General features: G+C 42.1%; 2 protein-coding genes across 2 annotated transcripts; one reads left to right on the forward strand and one right to left on the reverse strand.

Moving 5' to 3' along the window:
- LOC124146577 lies at positions 1-4911 on the forward strand. Its single transcript, XM_046516921.2, has 4 exons — positions 1-120; positions 1498-1879; positions 2744-2953; positions 4495-4911. Exons 2-4 carry the CDS (start codon positions 1534-1536, stop codon positions 4731-4733), a joined length of 795 nt encoding a protein of 264 aa, XP_046372877.2. The 5' UTR covers positions 1-120; positions 1498-1533; the 3' UTR covers positions 4734-4911.
- Positions 4912-7877: 2966 nt separating this feature from the next.
- Positions 7878-11213, reverse strand: LOC124146561. The gene is made up of 3 exons (XM_046516902.2): positions 10912-11213; positions 9897-10109; positions 7878-8441 (listed from the first exon to the last, which is right to left on the reverse strand). Exons 1-3 carry the CDS (start codon positions 11138-11140, stop codon positions 8176-8178), a joined length of 708 nt encoding a protein of 235 aa, XP_046372858.1. The 5' UTR covers positions 11141-11213; the 3' UTR covers positions 7878-8175.
- Between the last annotated feature and the right edge of the window lie 8058 nt (positions 11214-19271).

A 19271-nucleotide genomic window follows, 5' to 3' on the forward strand; every position in this document is an offset into this window, starting at 1 on the left:
GATAGACGGCATTAAACTGTCAAGGCGAGTGAATCACGGCCAGGTATATAAGGCATGGTTTAAATCACTGTAGACGGAGATCGACAAGCTCTGTTGCTGAGGCTTTAAGGACGGTTCTGTGTAAGTTCCATCATTGTTATGAACATTATTGATTATGTATTGATTCTGTTATTTCCATTTTGCACATTTTTATTTTTGTTGATATGTCATTAGCGAGAGGGTCATGGGTGGATGCAATGGGTTACGCCCCTTAGCCTTGTCAGGATGCGCTGATCATGGAATTGATCCTTGGTTTATTTACGCCTTGCCGTGCTCGTAGCTTTTTAAAAGTGGTAAACGTGCAAATTTGGGATTACCTTCCATACTGAGCTGACACACCGTCATATAACTGAATTATATTATTTAAAAACTAATAAGTAGTTATTACAGTGATACAAAGGTAATGTCATTAACTAATTGTAGCCATGTAAACTTTTTTAAATTTCTGGTCTTCCTTCCACCCTTTGTTTAAAAAACAATCTGTAATACACACAGGCACAGTCACGTTGACTTTATAGGCAAGAATTTATATGCATGAATAGCTGTACTCTTCTTTAATACCATGTTCCACAATTTTGTTGACATGTATATATATATATATATGCTGAACCTGCTGAGATGAAAAAAGAAGGAAAGAAAAAACAATTGTTTTAAAACAACGTTTCATCCGGCTTATTGACCGTTTATTCTTATTGTGTTATATTTTAACTTCTATCATCAAATGCGTGATAAAAATAATGACAATGTCTTCTTGAGTCACTTTAAATCTTTCTTATGTGCTACCTATTGACTATTTAATCAGGGAAACATGTCCATCTAAACTGACGGTCAAAAGAAAGTTTACATCCACGTTTCATGGTGGCTAAAAAGTAACAAACAAGAAATTGTTTATCGATGGTGATGTATTTGATACAGGTATCACAGTTGTGTTTTTGGACCTTAAGTTTGCAGTGTTTCGGTGACTGTTTTCAGCCTAGTCACGTTTTGATGACGTTTGTAAATTTTAGGTCAAATTCAGTTTTCAAGTGCATATTTTCTTTCTTCCCCACATTTTTTTAACCAAAGTAAAACCACTATTGTTGTTGCAGTTGATTCTGAGCCAGGAATTCAACAAGTAAAAGCTCACCCAACTATAGGTCATTACGTAAAATTATTGAAAAATATTAGTTGGACCAGGATTATTGAGAATTTTTCATACCATTTTGGCCTTCAATATTTACCATATCAAAGGTGAACGTAGAATGTATTCTGACTTTGGTTCAAGGGAGACAACTCCGCCTGTCATAGTTGTAAAGTATGACCAGATATGTCTCCTTTGGTAAACAAGCCACTCACTCACTCACTCACTCACTGATTATATAACCATGGGCATGGGTCGCGTCCACCTGCAACTTAATAAACTTTACCTACCGGTTTCACGAGGTTGCTTTGCATTCCGATATTTTATTCTCATGACAGGAAACATCGAATGAAGTCAGAAGTAGTCAGTCCAAAATGACCACCGCTCTAAGTCTCGGAATGATCTCTTCTCTCAGCGTGCTTCTGGTGACCACAGAAGCCATCAAGTACATGTACCCCCTCACTAAATACATGGACCCCCCTGCCAGCCAGCCACACCTTTACCCCGGGGGCCCGGGCCTCCCCTTCCCTGAGCTGAACTACCTGTGTAGGGGCAAGGACGGGGTGATGTTTCTACTGCCCTGGGCCTGTACGGGGTATGTCCGATGTGTTGGAGATTCAGCCTACTGGAGCAGGTGCCCGATGGATACCAGAACCGTTACTGGTTTGCAGGAACCAATCTGTTTGATGGACAGCACGGAGTGTAAGAAACAGGAGAAAGGTAGGGATGTTATATCAAAGTATATCAGATATTCGTGCTTGTCAAAACCCCTTACACAAAATCTTTCGCCGTTCAACGGCTCTTCAGTTCACAGTTGATTCAGTCAAGAATTTCTTGTTACGCAAGCTGTCAAACTCAGCCGCCATTTTGGTTTGAGAACGAAGCGACCTCAGCCAGCAATTGTTGCGCTTGCAAGCGGCTGAAGTGAGTGAGTGAGTGAATATGGTTTTACGCCGCTTTTAGCAATATTCCAGCAATATCACGGCGGGGGACACCAGAAATGGGCTTCACACATTGTACCCATGTCGGGAATCGAACCCGGGTCTTCGGCGTGACGAGCGAACGCTTTAACCACTAGGCTACCCGACCGCCCCGCAAGCGGCTGAAAGTCAGCGCACAGTTGTAAGGTGATTCGCTGGACATCACTTGCAAGCGATTGGCGCTTTGCAACGCATCCCAGGTGTAATGAAAACTTTAACGTACATTGTCGCCATAGGCAACGCACAATAGCGGTATTTGTGGCGTCATACAGCCTATGACGTAACAGTGATAGGCATTATAACGCAATTTTTTATATTAAATGCCCATACACCTGAAGAAATCACTTAAGAATAAAAATACTTCGAAGAAGTTGATATTTGTTTGTTTATATATCTAAAATTCCACAAGATGGCCATTACAAAAACATGAATAATAAAATATGAAACTTTAAAAGCATTTTCTTTCAAACATACATTGTCTTCAGTCTTCTTACGTTTGACAAACAAGCATCCGACAAACACGTTATTATTAAAATATCCTTTGCCCTTTTTGGAATAACGTTTTAAGAAAAAAGTCTTATAATCCACCATTTGTCTTTGACAGTTCGCTGGAATGAGTTCTGTCGCCTGACCGCAAGAGGGCGCTACCCCTCTATCCTTAGCTGCGCCTCGTTCTATGACTGCAGTGGGGGTGCTGAGGGGGTGGAGAGGGAGTGCCCCTACCCCAACCTGTACAACCCAGCATCCGGGCTCTGCGAGGACTTCCGGTCTGCTGAGATATATTGTAACGGAAGACCAGTGCCGAGAGCCCCATGTAAGTTCTATCTATAACAGAGACCGCCTCCGTGGTCTTGTGGTAGAGCGTCCGCCCGGAGAGCGGAAGGTCCAGGGTTCGATCCCGGGCCGCGTCATACAAAAAGACGTTTAAAGATTGTACTTGTTGTTACCCTGTCTGGCGCTCGGCATTAAGGGGCTAAAACAAGGACTGGTCGGCTCGGAGTCAGTATACTGTGTCTGAGTGGGGTATTCATGTTAAACTGCGGCATGGTATCTCAGTGAGCTAGCACTATAAATCGGCATCAGTCCGGACTAGTACAAGCGGCCACACACACACATACACGTGCATGCACGTCGCTATATAAGTGCAATAATCTTGGACGCGACGTTAAACCCAATTTCACCTCACCTCACCTCTATCTATAACAACTACCACAAGTTATCGAACAAAGCGAGGTGGCGATCGAGGTACCCATGTAGTAAAAGCGTTCGCTCCTCACGCCGAAGACCCGGGTTCGATTCCCCAAATGGGTACCATTTGTGAAACCCATTTTTGATGTCCCCCGCCGTGAGATTGCAAGAAAATTGCTGAGCCGTGTTAACTTAAAGTCACTACACTCGAAGACCCGATGCCAAATAAGTAATGAGTCAGATTTAACAACTGTATTTCGGTTCTCTTGCGGCGTGCCAGCTTCAGGGAGGAAATCCTAAAGTGATACGGATCTGAGACGCTCCACCTTTGACGAAACCCCAGAGAATTGGTTTGGTGCTGACAAACAACGGATCGTTATTGGTCTCTGGCAAGCCGGAGGAATGCAAATCGCTGTGTGTATGCGATGGGCGGGCAAGCCGTGTCCCCAATAAATAGCAGTAGAAGTAGTTAAGCTTCGTTATGATGAAAGGCGGTATGACCCACATTAACATAGTATAAAAATATCGATTATTTGGGAATGTACAGTCCGTGGCACATTGAATATTCCGGATTTTATCGAAAAAAAGAAAGTGTCCCCGAAAATTCTTGAAAAAAAATGAAATAGCCTGCCTGGAGTATTATTGAAGACTTTTAAAACGAGGTCTTATGTGAAAGTACCATTCTTATTGAAACAAATCAACGTCATTAAATAAAAACTAATTGCATTAAACTTGAATGACTTATTTACGTAGAAGATACCGGATCATACAATCCGGATTTTAAAGAAAAGAAAAAAAGGAATCGTCATTTTTTGGGGTCAGTTCGCCAAACTTCCGGGTACTTTGCTTGATAGACTTTTCTAAGAAGCTGACAATGACAAAGTAGACAAAGTGTTATTGATAACAACTTCTTTATTATACAGTAATAGCGACGTATTGGGATAGATCCTTAAAACCGTTGTCAAGCAAGTTTTCATCCGGGTACTGTTGTTACCCAGTGCCCGCTGGTCCATGGTCTGTTTCATTGATGTGAACCATTTATTCCGTGTAACTACCTAATGTGTCATCCCCACTGTTATATTGTTTGATTTTTGCTTAAAACCTGAAACCATAATCACTCACTCATTTTTATCCAATATCATGTGACATGTTTTCATTAACCAACAGGCGACTACCAAGCTCTCAACATCACTTGCAGCGATCCACACTGTCTGCCCTGTTCGGAGCTACGACCATCGTGTGTTCGTAAACCGGACGGAAACCACGCTCTGCCAAACCGGATCAACTACCCGTGGTACCTCAGATGCGAGAGAGAAAGAACTATGGGTGTTTTGAAATGTGCAGCCGGGATGTTTTTCTCTTCTTTTTGTTCACGGTGTATACCCTACGGTTCAACAACATGTTAAACGTTGAAAAAGAGCAGCCAAATTGAAATCCGCGTGTGAGTGTATTGTGATAAACGTATGTGATAGCGGTATGTCAAATACCAAGTGTATTTACTCTGGACTATTTTATGACATCATACATGAAGTGTCATTGCTTTGCAACAAATTAAAGAATATCAAAGAATGTTGAGATTTACTTTGTGTGTGAAAAGGTTCAATTTAAAAGAGGTATCCATAGAAAAATGGATGCCTCTTTAACCAATCAGAATCATGCATTCGTCAATGTCATGGCAGAACAAATGATCATATGGGCGTTAAGAAGTTATATGAAAGTGAAGTACGAAAGGTTTATAAAAATCAGTGATGTTTCTAAGGCTTTTATGAAACTGTGTGGTGATGTCAAATCTCTTAATTTATACTGAAACCCAATGAAAACGCATAATCAACTTTAACTCGAATCAGAAAAGAATCGAGATTCGAACCCGTGCAACGACATTGCTGTGTTTGATTATCCGATGTGTAAATACACACAACAACTTAATCTGAATTTTGTGGCCATTCTGCCAAATATAACAAAAAATCAAATATGCGTTTTCAAAGTGTCTTAGTATATTAAAACGCCCGTTCAGATAAAAGAAAGCAGTCGATCTCTCTCAATATCAATATCCTGCATACATATAAGATTTTCAGAAAGATGTTACGTAAAAGGGCCCGTCACAATCAAACTTGGAACCTATTTTCAAAACTTATGATTTTGGTTGAGGTGCACACACCGTCATCTTCCCGAGGCAATTGAGTTATATTTTGGCTTGACTAACCAGTCTATGCATAGTCCAATCAAGATCGCGCACCGAAATCTAAATCCGGTTCGTAAACTGTCATGCAGATTTAGGTCGATTGCAGGATTTGCAAAACATGTGCACCGCCAACTCGGGGTCAACAGATATTTTCCAAATCTTTTCATGTTTTTAATCAAGGTGCTCACGTGATATGATGTACTTTACGATTGATCAGATCGTCTTGACTGGACGCCGCCATTTTGTTTGAAGCAAATGTAAGTGATATAAGAGGCGGAATCTGATTAGTCAACAGGAGAGGCAAAGAGAGGGACACAATTCGTAATACCAATGGTGGCGCTACGATCGAGTCCATAAATTCCAGCCTAGTTCGGCAAGGGTGGAAACTGGACTTTTATAGTCACCCCCTTGCCTCGGGAGGATGACACGCCGTCAGCACTCAAGGGTTTGTGTGCACTACGTTCCTCAATCACAGTGGTAGCCCAACCGTCAAAGGCACCGCAATTTGCTGTGCAGATTGACAAACCTATGGTGGTCGGTTCGAATCCCGCTCGCCCTGATTATGTTTTTTGGTTTGTCAGCACTATACCGTCGGCGTTGGAATTAACAGATAAACAGATAGCTGTCTGAACTTGCTGGAGTGAACGCTTGAATCACACGTTAGATTACACTATCGTTCCTCTGGATAGGAGAAGCCAATTCATGTAACAACATCTATTTCTTATGTAAATAATGACTTCGGAAAACTGTAGAATGAAATGCTGCCATTGTTGACATCAAATATGGGGTGTATATGCTTGTCACTGTACTAACGATGAGTGCGTATATCAACGGACCACGAGGATGTGTAACACGTATGTGTGGCTTGTGTCGACGAGATAACAACAAACAATGTCTGTCATAAATAATATGTATTTGATTATTCTTGACTCAGTTATTGACACAAACAAACTGAAATATATTTTGTGCATCTTAAATCTTACTTGAATCTCGTTACACTTGAAGATCCAGGTTAGAATAGGTCTTCAGCAACCCATGTGTGCCGTAAAAGGCGACTGTGCTTGAAAGAGGCTACTAAAGGGATCGGGTGGTCAGGCTCTCTGACTTGGTCGATACATGTCATCGTATCCCAATTGCGTAGATCGATGCTCATGATGTCAATCATTGTATTGTCTGGTCCAGACTCGATTATTTAGAGACCGCCGTCATATAGCTGGAATATTACTCAGTGCGGCGTTAAACAAATAAAACGAAACGCTTGAATCTAGGTTCGCCCTGAGTATGTTTCTAGGTCTGTTAGAACCATACCTGTGATCGTTGTAAACTTCTGAGACCTGAATCACATCGGGCCTTCCTCCAGTATCACGCTGTGATATGACAGAAATACTGTTCTAAGCGGCGTTTAACAGTAAAATAAGGTCCAAATGCAACCGAGCCTTATCATTTAAGTATGCGATTGTTGGCAGCAAGGCCATTTGAGATCTGGTGGGGGATGTCTCCACCTCTTTCAATCACGAATGAACATTTGATTGGACGGCTATTTTTAGAGTCGTGTCATTCGAACCAGACTCATTACCATGCAATGGTATGATTGCGAATGGCTCCAGGATGTTTATCATAATAGAAAGATGACATGATACTGGATTATCGAAGATTAACATTGCATGGTAAGCAAAAATAAGACATGAGCAGAAATGTGTTCTCCGTCTGGATGAAAGAAATTCCGCGATGTGAATATCCAGTCAACCCGTGCAATAGTAACGCGGATAGCAAGATATGAACACTCGGTGCTTTCATTTGGAGATGATTTTTGTTACACGATATCTATTAATTTCAATATAATTTTTTACAGGAATGTTCTTAAAAACAAACCTTTTTAAATCAAAAGGGAAATGGAGTTTCACAGGGTCTGAACATAAATTATCTAGGTCAATGTCTGAGCACGATACAAGTGGTCGACAAGGTGAGCCACGCAATTTACTGTCCAGTGGTTTAAGGGTTCTCTGGTCACGCCGTAAATATGGGTAGAATGTGTGAAGTCCACTCTTGGTGCGCCCCACTTTGAAAAAGCTAGACTACTATCTGTTTGGACCCGTGAAGATCCGGGTTAGAATGGGTCTTCACCAATCCATGCTTGTCATAAGAGACGATAAACGGGATCGGGTGGTCAGGCTGGCTGACAAGGTTGATGCATGTCATCGTATCCCAATTGCGTAGGTCGATGGTCATGATGTTAATCACTGGATTGTCTGGTCCAGATTCGATTATTTACAGACCGCCGTCATAAAGCTGAAATATTGCTGAGTGCGGCGTTAAACAACAAACAAACAATCTGTTTTAGGTACTGAACCAATAAGAAACGCTCAACTATTTTTAAATATAGAAGTGTTATTTATTTCAAGTTTGACAAACCTTCACAGGAACGCATGTACAAGAACTTACTTGTCAAACGTCAAACACAATAGCAGAACAAAGACAATGAATAAATACGTGAAGAGTATTTACATACTGGGTGGTATTAAATACAAACAATGAGAATGAATTGTATGTATAAATAAATCAGTGTCGACAACTTGAACTGATATGATGGATTCATCCTTCAGGTCCCCGTCAAAATACGACGTCTTCCTCACAGCCATTGTCGATACAACGCCATCTTGCGGATGTTACGGATGAACTTTGACCTGGTGGTCTAAGAGGGGAGCAAAGTTCAAAACACAGCTCTTTTTGGTGGCATCAAACATCTGGAGGCCCAAGAGAGAGCCACAATGTCCGGAGTACACCACCCTCTCCACCCGACACACGACGTAGTAGGGTGACCCCTCGCGGCCGATCCAGGGATTCAAACCATCCGGAAGTCCAGTGCATGATGGGAAGCGCTCGATACATGGGAGGCACATTGCAGACTGGCACATATTGACGTCATAATCACCTGGGAATGTGGATTGAAAATGTCAAATGTTTTTATCCATATTTACTGGTATCAGGGCCCTGTTCTACAAAGCGATCATATCGTTACGACTATCGTAAGCTTGTGTTAAGGATTGGGAGTTACGTTCACCTTATCTCTGAGATCGCTTAGGGGAACGAGGCCGAGATAAGTAAAAAGGTTATATCGAGTGCACACTCCGGCGCAGTGGTGACTCAGCATAACACCACTGCCACAGGCTAATTTACATATCACGTGACCGGACTTTCACTTGTATGTGAACAAACGCTTTTCAGAAATCAGTATAGAACGGACTAATGCAAGTATTTAGGGGCGCTTTACATATTGTTTTGCATAATTATATAAATATGCTACTACAGCTGCGACAGTGAGTTGCATGACAAAATATGTTTAAACATTAAAGTGACCGATTCGCGAGCTCTCCGTTGGGCTTTGATGACAGCACGTGGAGCCGTACAACCAACGTAAACAAAGGATAACTACGCAGAAACAAGCAGATTTTCACGTTTTAGGATACTTTCTAAATGAACCGTAACCATTCTTTGACATTTGTTTATGAAAATGTGTACACTTGTCAAACATGAAACGGATGAAAAGCATATGCAATATCTTGAATGGACTGTGAAAGATGTGACGAATCGTCACATGGCGCTGGCCTGTGGCAGAGGTACTATGCTGGCTGGCTGCCGGCCGCATGGAACTCTTGGTAGGAGAGTGTATCGAGTGACCGTGCTTTATCATGTTTATAACGCCAGGGGTGGGGGTTGGGTGGGTGGGCGCTGCTCAACACGACAAACAAGACTGGTGCGCGTCCGGCTGACGTCAAGTTTCAAAACAAACTTGTACTAGCAATACTGATTTGAGGCAACAACATTTTTTATGCAAATTGTGAGTGGCGGTTGCTACCGGTAGGGAAGGACATGTTTTCCCCTTTCGCGAACACCTGGTGTCATCACTGCTTTTCAGTGATCCATTCTTATATTTTTCACCGCAATTTTGCCTTTTACTTCCAACGGCATCTGTTTCGGTGGATAATCGAGACTGGTTACTCTCTGGCGTTGACGTTTTATATTTGCAAACATTAAACTTTAATGATTCATTTCGACTTTTGGGTACTGTATTTTTTGCATAACGTGACATTTGTATATAAGAACCATGTGAACTATGCATTAAACCTTATGAACAGGGTTTGAAATACCTTAAAACTTTGACCACTCGATCACTATGATATCCCTGTTTTCATGGCATCGTCACTCACATGGACGAGCGCTGGGGCAGCCTAGTGGTTAAAGCGTTCGTTCGTCATGCCGAATTTCTGGGTTCGATTCCCCACATGAGTATAATGTGTGAAGGCCATTTCTGGTGTCCCTCGCCACGATATCGCTGGAATATTGCCCAAAGCGGCGTAAAACTAAACTCACTCATACACTCACTTACATGGATCTTTGGGCTCTTTTCTTTCCCCACACTTGACTTCAGAGTGATCCCGACAGGTGGCGCTCTGAGCGTCGAACAGGAACGGATATGGACACTCTCGCTTCCGGTCTGCCATATTAGATGCGTTTAAGGAACAGTCGTAATACTGGGCACAGTTATCGCCCTTGGCAATCTTAGCGACCTTGTTGAAACAGCCATGGACACGCTGCCTACCTGAAAGTCACAATTGAGTGAGTGAGTGAGTGAGTGAGTTGGGTTTTTACGCCGCTTTTAACAGTATTCCAGTCATATCACGGCGTGTCAGCTTAATGTGGGAGGAAAGCCCGAAGTGATGCAGGTCTCAGACGTTTACCACTTCGGTGAAACCCACGAGCACGGGTATGGTGCTGACAAACCTAGAAACATAATCGGGGCGAACCGGGATTGATAGATCATAGCTTTCTGGCGTGCCCAAGGGACGCAACTCTGCACAGCGAATCGCGGCGCCTTAGACGACTGGGCCACCCGTGCCCCCAAGTCACAATTGACATGGACTATCAATCACTCATGAACCTTGAACACGAAGAACTTGTATCAATATAAAACAGTTGATTTGTAGAGCCGTCATTCCGACCAGTTGCTTCAGGTATTGATACCGCTTCCGTAATGTAGATGACAGAGCGTTTGCCCGGGAAGTGGGTGGTCGGTGGCACGATCCCCGGCCGCGTCATACCAAAAGACGTTAAAATATGGCTAAAAGATTAATTCGTTACCACAGTTTGTTTTTTTGTATCTACTTCTCCAAAGAAAACCAGCTTGGGTCAAGGACTTGCTCATGTTCAGATATTAGTAAAACACTTACTGAAAATCGCAAAAATCTGCCCTTTTCACACATTTCAGCCAAACTATCCAATACCTGCATATGTTGACAAAGTCTAAAGAATTCTTAAAGGTTTGCTCATTTCTAAATTATGCAGATCCCTTGGGTTAAAACAAGTCGTAAATACATGCTGTTCTTTCACAATTTCAAACTTACATCTATCTTTCGTTGACCCTTGTTCGACACAGGAGTTTGTGATCGGATCCCACACTCTCTCTTCACAGCTGAACGTCAAACGCTGGCCAGAGAAACAAAAATGGAATACTGCGCAATCATCCGGGTCTTCTAGGAGTTTAACTTCCGGTGTCGAAGGACAGACGGGAGATGACCCTTGAACCATTATGAATGAAACCAGGACAATAACGATGAAGAATGAAAACATCATTCCTGTTTAAGTGTCGGAGTAGTGATGTAGACGTGGACTGCGATTTGCGACGTGGACGTGGACGTGGACGTGGACGTGGACGTGGGCGTGGTCTTCCAAAGACTTCTGATACGTTGCCTGAGACGCGTGTAGCCTTGTTGTGAAGCTTGTCACCGGTGATACCGATATATATACCCAGAATACCCTACCCCTGATGGCCGCCAGAACTTCCTGTGCTCTCCCAAACTAGCTTGACGTGTATAAATTGATAACGTAAACGTGAATTCCTTGTTAGCGTCCTGTATCTCATGAAAAAAGGTTTAAAAAAACAAAGCGATAACCTTAATGTGTCATATAATGTAAACTGGGTGTGGTTTTTCACTTCCACGTCACAGTTTCTTCCGTCCATCAAACAGGCACAGTTGCCCAGTTTCGAATTAAGGAGCAGATAACGGAAGAGCATATTTCCTTCATCTCTGTAATCAAGGAATACGCGTTGAAACTTTCCCCGATTTCGCCATGCAGGTGTGGTGGGTCGGGGAGTCATCCTTGTTTATCTGCCTGACGACGACATCACTTCATAGTTGTCCAACATCCGAGTAAACTGCGACGCAACAGCGCAGGTGAAATCCAGCAACAGCATGATCACGAATGGATATATGAAATGATAAATGAAATGCCTCTAAAGCCATGTTCGTGAAACTACCTTTTAATTATAAATACTAGTTTACTTTTCAAATCATTATTTCAATTCATAATTACTCTTCTATATAATTATTTCTATATTTACGAGGGGCACGGGGGGCCCACTCGTCTAAGGCGCCGCGATTCGCTGTGCAGAGTTGCGTCCCTTGGGCGCACCATAAACCTATGATTGTGGGTTCGATTCCCGGTTCGCCCCGAATATGTTTCTAGGGTTTGTCAGCACCATACCCGTGCTCGTTGGTTTCACCGAAGTGGTAAACGTCTAAGACCTGCATCACTTGGGGCTTTCCTCCTACATTAAGCTGACATGCCGCGATAGAACTGGAATACTGTTAAAAGCGGGTTTAAACCCAACTCACTCACTCACTATGTTTACGTACGAATTCTCATCGCGCCAGCAGTACCTCTTATTACTTTTTTGTGGCTTTTTAAGTAAAACAGGGAGTGAGTATGATTTTACGCCGATTTTAACAATATTCCAGCAATATCAGGACAGGGGACACCAGAAATGATTAAGTCGAACAATGTCCATCTCGTTGTCAAGATACAACGACAGTCTATCCTGTTTTAAGAAATCCTCAGTTTTGTAACCATCACAAATTGATTAAACTTGTGATTGGTTGAAATGAGCCTTTTGCTTATTTATCAAAAATTGAGCCTACGAGTATCAAATATTGTAGCAGCGAGAATATGGTAAGGCACTTTCAGGCCCCCGACGCCAATGTTAACCTAGTCGAAAAACATTTACTCAGAAAAAATATAATCCATCAACTTACATTCACAGGACTTTTGTGTACAAAAAAAAGACAAAGTAGGTCGGAAAGTTCATTGACAGAAGTATATGCTATTTAATTGTAGTTTTATTTATGGACGAAGGTCACCACAAACCAAAATCAGATGAGTTTTTTAGGAACAAGAGTTATTCCCCTCCTGGGAACCCTTAGTTGGGCGTAGGAAGAAACGTAAATATAAATTGGGTAAAATGTATCGTAATATGGCTCAGTTCCATCTCACTGATATTCTACCACAAACTGTTGCTGCAAAAACCTCATAGACTCAGAAACTCTGAAAACATAAGTGTTCCTCTCCCAAGACATTTGTGTGAATCCTTTTACCCATCGCCTATCCGGTTGTGGAACTCCATTCCGTTATCAGACCGAAATTTTACTATTTCTTGTTTTAAGGATTCTTTACAAAAACACCACCCAACGTCACTTGCGAACTTCGCATGTGGAAAAAGGAAATATAATATCTTACATACCAAACGGAGGTACAGTCAATAGAATTATGACTTATATGTAATTTTATGTAACAAAAGATCACCGGAACTGTACGTGTTCAAGTTCTTGTGAAAATGCCTTTATATCATGGACTGTACATTGTTTAGTCATCAACGTGATATTATGTTTAACGGCCTTAAAATATTGTTCATAACATACTTGTTGATGTAAACCTATTGTTGTTTATTTTATATACGACAATGTAGATCACTATATTTATGGCAGTCCAACATTATATATGTACGACTAAAGGGTTTGTGTAAAGAACTGTTCATTCAACAATACATGTCTCTCCTCCCTACCTCCCTCGCCCCCCCCCCCCCCTCTCTCTCTCTCTCTCTCTCTCTCTCTCCCCTCTCCTTCTTTCTCTCCCCTCTTCCACCCCCCACCCCTCTCTCTCTCTCTTTTGAAATTGTGAACGTTCCAAATACGTGGGAGAGGGCAACCTCCCCAATCCTGTACACTACTTGGAAAAAAATATGTTTAAATCATCAGATATATCCGTAACATCGTTGGCTCACATGCACTGCGTACCATCTCACGAAACACTCCCACCCGAATTCCACAGTCTCTTCCACCCCGAGGAAGTGATCCGTCTCGCTGAGTCACCCACCCGTCTTCCTTCAAACGTGTGTAGATCCGGTGGCATGTGATGGGCGTGGTTCATGGAACCTCGTGTATTTCAAGAAGACACCGTGTACCCATACCGCAAAATATATATGTTTTCAGGGTTAAATTGTATTTATTAAAATGGATACATAACTATGAACATATTTACAATAATTAACAATACACACCTCTCACGTGTTCTTTATAAAGCACCATTGGATATCTGTACAACGTATTATGGAATAATACAATCTGGTCATATAAGCAAGTATTTCTGTATATTAGTATTAAAACATACGTTCTTGGAGCTGCCATCAGGTCTCCTGATGTACACTTGGTGGTATTTACAAGAAGGCGACATATGTATTACATTAAATGGTTGATATATATTTACAATATAGCAAGTACAGGTATAAATATTTTGTATTAAGAATATGATGAATAAAATACGGAAACGATCATTCAAGGTTGTGTTTTGAGACTTGATATCTTTCTTTGCATGTTCTGAAACACATAAATGTTGAAGCACGCACTTAGTCCTAATCCTTGTGTTTTCAACATGAATATATTGTCAGTTAGCGCGTCAGGCAAAACAAATTTGTACAACGTGATTTCATGGTGATGAATCGACCAGCCATTACAGTAAATGATACATCACGTGACTGGTAGTAGATCTTTTGTCGACCGACTTATCCAATGTTGGTATATACACACACTCACTGTTTGTTTTTTTAAAAAGGGCGTGGGGAGTGGGTAGGGCTGGGTGAGGGACAGTGGGGTGGGCAACAGTTGGATTTAAGTTTACTTTTTCAGATTTGATTATGTAAGCCAAACAGTTTACGATAACACTGACTACCTCAGTGGTGCGCTGGATGGTTGGTTGGTTGGTTTGTTGTTTTACGCCGCACTCAGCAATATTCCAGCTATATGACGGAGGTCTGTAAATAATAGAGTCTGGACCAGACAATCCAGTGATTAATATCATGAGCATCGATCCACGCAATTGGGACCGATGACATGCATCAACCAAGTCAGCGAGCCTGATGGAGCTGGATGGAGCTTCTGTTCGGAGAGCGTAAGGTCGGTGATTTGATCCCCGGCCCGGTCAAACCAAGAAAAGTTAAAAGATGGTACTTGTTGTTACCCTACCTGGTGCTCAGCATTAAAGGGATTAAACCCGACTGGTCGACAGTCAGTATACTTTGTTTCAGTGGGTTACCCTTGTTAAACTGTGGCATGGTATCTCAGTGGACTAGCACTATAAAACCGGCATTAGTCAGTACGAGTACAAACAAACAAACACACACACATACACGTGTATGCACGTCGCTATATAAATGCAATAATCTTGACTGCAACGTTAAACTCCTTTTCACCTCACCTAAGGATCACAATAATTACACAGAGACGACGTCCGTTCCACAGAAGGAACCAACTGGAAATGGTCGCCAGATTGTCGAAAGAGCATCATCGTCCCTCTTTACGGATACTGAATAGACGGGAGCCCAGTCTACAAATCACAGAGACTGGTTGTTTCATGGGGAGACTTGTTCGTCATCGCCAGCGGTCTTGAGTGCAATGAAGGTTGTCGATCTGAATATTTAGGAAACATCGTTAATAAACTTAAAATGTATATGTTTAAACATTTTCATCATCTTAATCGTAACGTTAAAAGTATAATTATGACGTCAAAGTCGAATATAGAAAAGCGCCAAATGTCAAGCTGTGTTCAGATGTTGACATTAAAACTTTAAATCTATTCTCTTGGTCCAGTTCTATTGTGTTTTCTTCCCAACATTTAATGCCACAAATACTTTGAATATAGTAGTACCCACACCTCTGCATTATTTACCCCGACATTTTACAAACGAATTAAAAATGCCTTCCGATGATCATTGAGAAAAAGGTACTTTTCCTGAAACAGTAATAAGCTTCCGTTGTGATGCGGTTGTCAAATCATCAGTTTTAATCAGAGATGGTTACTGTGATTTGACATCTCTAATTGACCAATCAGTATCGAGCATTTTCCAAATTCATGGTTGATTAAGAAGACAAACATACTGTTTTCAATGTAGAGCTAGGTTACCTATAGATTTAACCGCGCTAACTTTAACTTGGAACCGAATGCGTGATCTCTCGTGAATAATTACGGCCACTTTGACCATGCATTTGTTCAGGTTTACCGAAATGCGAGCCCTGAAAATATTGAGGATGAGATGAGCGTAGTGTATACAAACCTGTGAAGCACTGACAATAGTTGCTGCCATTTTAAGTTAAAGTCCTGTGTGGAAGAGGTTCTAAAGGTTATTATGTATGAACTCCGCAGGGACACACGCCTTCGATCCCGAGGGGGTCAAATATGTGGAGTCTGTCGTGGGAGTCTCAGCTGCCCTTGTGTACGACTCGTTCCTCCAGACACACAACTAGGTACAGACTGTAGATCTTCCCTGGCCATGTCTTCCGTGGCCATGCGTTCAAACCATCCTGAAGTCCACTGCATGATGGGTACCGGATGTGACATGGGATGCAATGGCCTCCATGACACAGGTGACGACTGTAATCACCTGCAAAATATGCATTTGGGATAAACAAGAACCAGGGAGATAATTGTTCTGCCTTTGGCGCCAGCTTTCAGAAATCACGAAGACACGTCCGCCTTTCTGCATATTGTAATCGTAGGCCAACTGGATTTTATACACAAGTAGTTATCTCCCTTATCTCAAAATTGCAGTCTCAAAGTATACAAATCTCATTACAATCAGATCCTGGAGCTCCTACCTCTACACAAAGATCTTGGAGCTCCTACCGCTACACAAAGATCTTGGAGCTCCTACCGCTACACAAAAATCTAAGGAAATCACATTAAAGGTCACGTCAGAACGACCTTTCATCTGAGCAATCAGAGCGTTGCATACGAGATCACGAAACTCTGAAAGCGTTAAGACGAGACATTCCGAACGACAGTTACGGGATGCACGACTGATTCCCTCAAAAGCATCATCTGTCTCTCGCCTCAATGAGATAAACATTTAAAACGGAAGAGACAAAGTCTGCTCTGAAATGGAAGTCGCCAGTTTGAAACCTCAGCTGTAAAGCTCGAGAAAGCTGCTCCCTGAATTGTTAATGTCGACTTCGTGTCAGTAATTTCATTTGACGGTCAAAGTTCGCGAAAGGTCGTCCTGACGTGACCTGCAATGGGATGTCCTCAGATCTTCGTGTGACGGCAGCGATAACTAAGATCTCATTTTAATGAGATCGGAAGTTCCTCGGTCATGACCACTGCACCATATGTTAAATTTCAGTTAAAAACCCAAAATTGGCATACAATATTGACTGTTGTACCATGAATTACTGCTTAAGTAGTGAGTGAGTGAGTGAGTGAGTGAGTTGTGTTTAACTACGCTTAGAACAGTATTCCAGTTATCTCTGCGTGTTATTACAGCGTGTCATCTTTATGTGGAAGGAAAGCTCAAAGTGATGCAGGTCTCAGACGTTTACCACCTTGGTGAAACCCACGAGATCGGGTATGGTGCTGACAAACCTAGAAACATAATCAGGGCGAACCGGGATTCCAACCAACGATCATAGGTTTCTGGCGTGCCCAAGGGACGCAACTCTGCTCAGCGTATTTCCTGTCATACCTGTATCTGCGAGTGAAGGATATTGTTGTAAAAATAACAATGTTTGATCATGTACAGCACCATACTTTCTTTACAGGCTAGTATCAATGTTTCCTGAATTCAGATCACAATTTGCTGAAACCATTGAACTGAACCCACGTCGCGTTACTAAGTATCTGCGCTAACAGGTTTTGCTTCTTTTTTATCACTTCACATCTCGTTATGACATCTTTGTGTTCACACCGGGTCTTCTTCTTCACAGCTTTAACCCGCAAATCATTCACTCGTATAAACTGGGTTCAGTCTAGCTATGCACTGCATCACTTTTATTATATGTATAGAGTCAATAAATTAGGCGATAGCAAAGTTGACAATGTTCCCTATATAGTTTCACACAGCAGACCAACACATGTCATATATTCAACCTTCTGTCAGAATACTAGTATGTTCGAGTGTATTACAGTGTGTCTAAATTAGCTGTGGTTACAAAAAAAACATCGAGCTATAAAAAAAACAAATCTATAATTCTGACCACTGGCATCTGTGTTTCTTGTCATGTGTTCATTTCAAAAAGAATTATCGGATTAACGACTTGTGAACAATGTGTCCATTAAGGAGATTTTACTGGCGCATGCCAACAATTATTACTTGATGTAACGTTAGGTGTCTTCACTGATTTCCTGCAGTGTTTAGAGTTATACGTCGGTATCTCAAACATGAAATTGACAAGTTTGATGTCAGAAGTCACGTGCAGCCCGCGACGTTCCCCGTCCATCACTCTCGTCGCCGAGTGAAATCCACACGTCCTGGTAAATATCAGAAAATTGAGCCCACCTCTCACAAACAGTTCAACAATCATAATCGCAATGTACCGTTAAACCCAAACTGCTACTTCTAACTAAAATTGCATGACTGTTAAATGACACATATGTCTTATCAGAACATAAAACAAACCATAAAAAACTTTTCTATTTAAACTGCTTTACATACGAGGAATCACATTCCCTACTTAACTCATTATCACCTGCGTATGCATCTGTGAGAAGAGCCATGAAATTACACTGTTTATGCCCTGTAATTCTCGTATATCGGATGAGCGTGTTGGTCGCGTTGTCTATGGTATTGGCACCAGCTTATTTGAGTTAGTTTATTGTGTGTCAGCTTCCTTAATCCGCCATAACCCAGCACGTCAAGCCTCGTTGTTGTTTAACCGGAAACTGAGGTCAAGGTGACAGACAGACGCTGTTTAGGTCTAGTCGAGAGTAAAAGTGCAGGGAGATGGTTGTTTGACGGGTCTGTCGGCGCAACGGAATCAGGTTAATTCTACTCTAGTTACTCTAGTTATGTGATCCGCCTCCGTTGTCTAGTGGTAGAGCGTCCGCCCGGAGAGCGGGAGGTCCGGGGTTCGATCCCCGGTCGCGTCATACCAAAAGACGTTAAACATAGTACTTGTTGTTACCCTGTCTGGCGCTCGGCATTAAGGGGCTACAACAAGGACTGGTCGGCTCGGAGTCAGTATACTGTGTCTGAGTGGGGAATTCATGTTAAACTGCGGCATGGTGTCTCAGTGGACTAGCACTATAAATCGGCATCAGTCCTGACAAGTACAAGAAGCCACACACACACGTGCATGAATGTCGCTATATAAGTGCAATAATCTTGGACGCGACGTTAAACCCCATTTCACCTCTCCTTGTTATGTGCCCCTGAACTAGGAAACCGTTGACTTCGAGGGGGTAAATTATCATTTAACAAGAGATAGTTCGGAACCTAAGTATAAACGAGTTTCAGATGAATATACTGTCGACCCCAAAAGTATAATGCCTTGTCTTCATCTCCTGTCCTTGCGAAAGGGTGGCGGCGGGGTAGCCTAGTGGTTAAAGCGTCACGCCGAAGGCCCGGGTTCGATTCCCCACATGGGTACAATATGTGAAGCCC

Source organism: Haliotis rufescens, unplaced genomic scaffold, assembly GCF_023055435.1.
Source record: "Haliotis rufescens isolate VD_foot unplaced genomic scaffold, xgHalRufe1.0.p SCAF_23, whole genome shotgun sequence".
Taxonomy (NCBI): domain Eukaryota; kingdom Metazoa; phylum Mollusca; class Gastropoda; order Lepetellida; family Haliotidae; genus Haliotis; species Haliotis rufescens.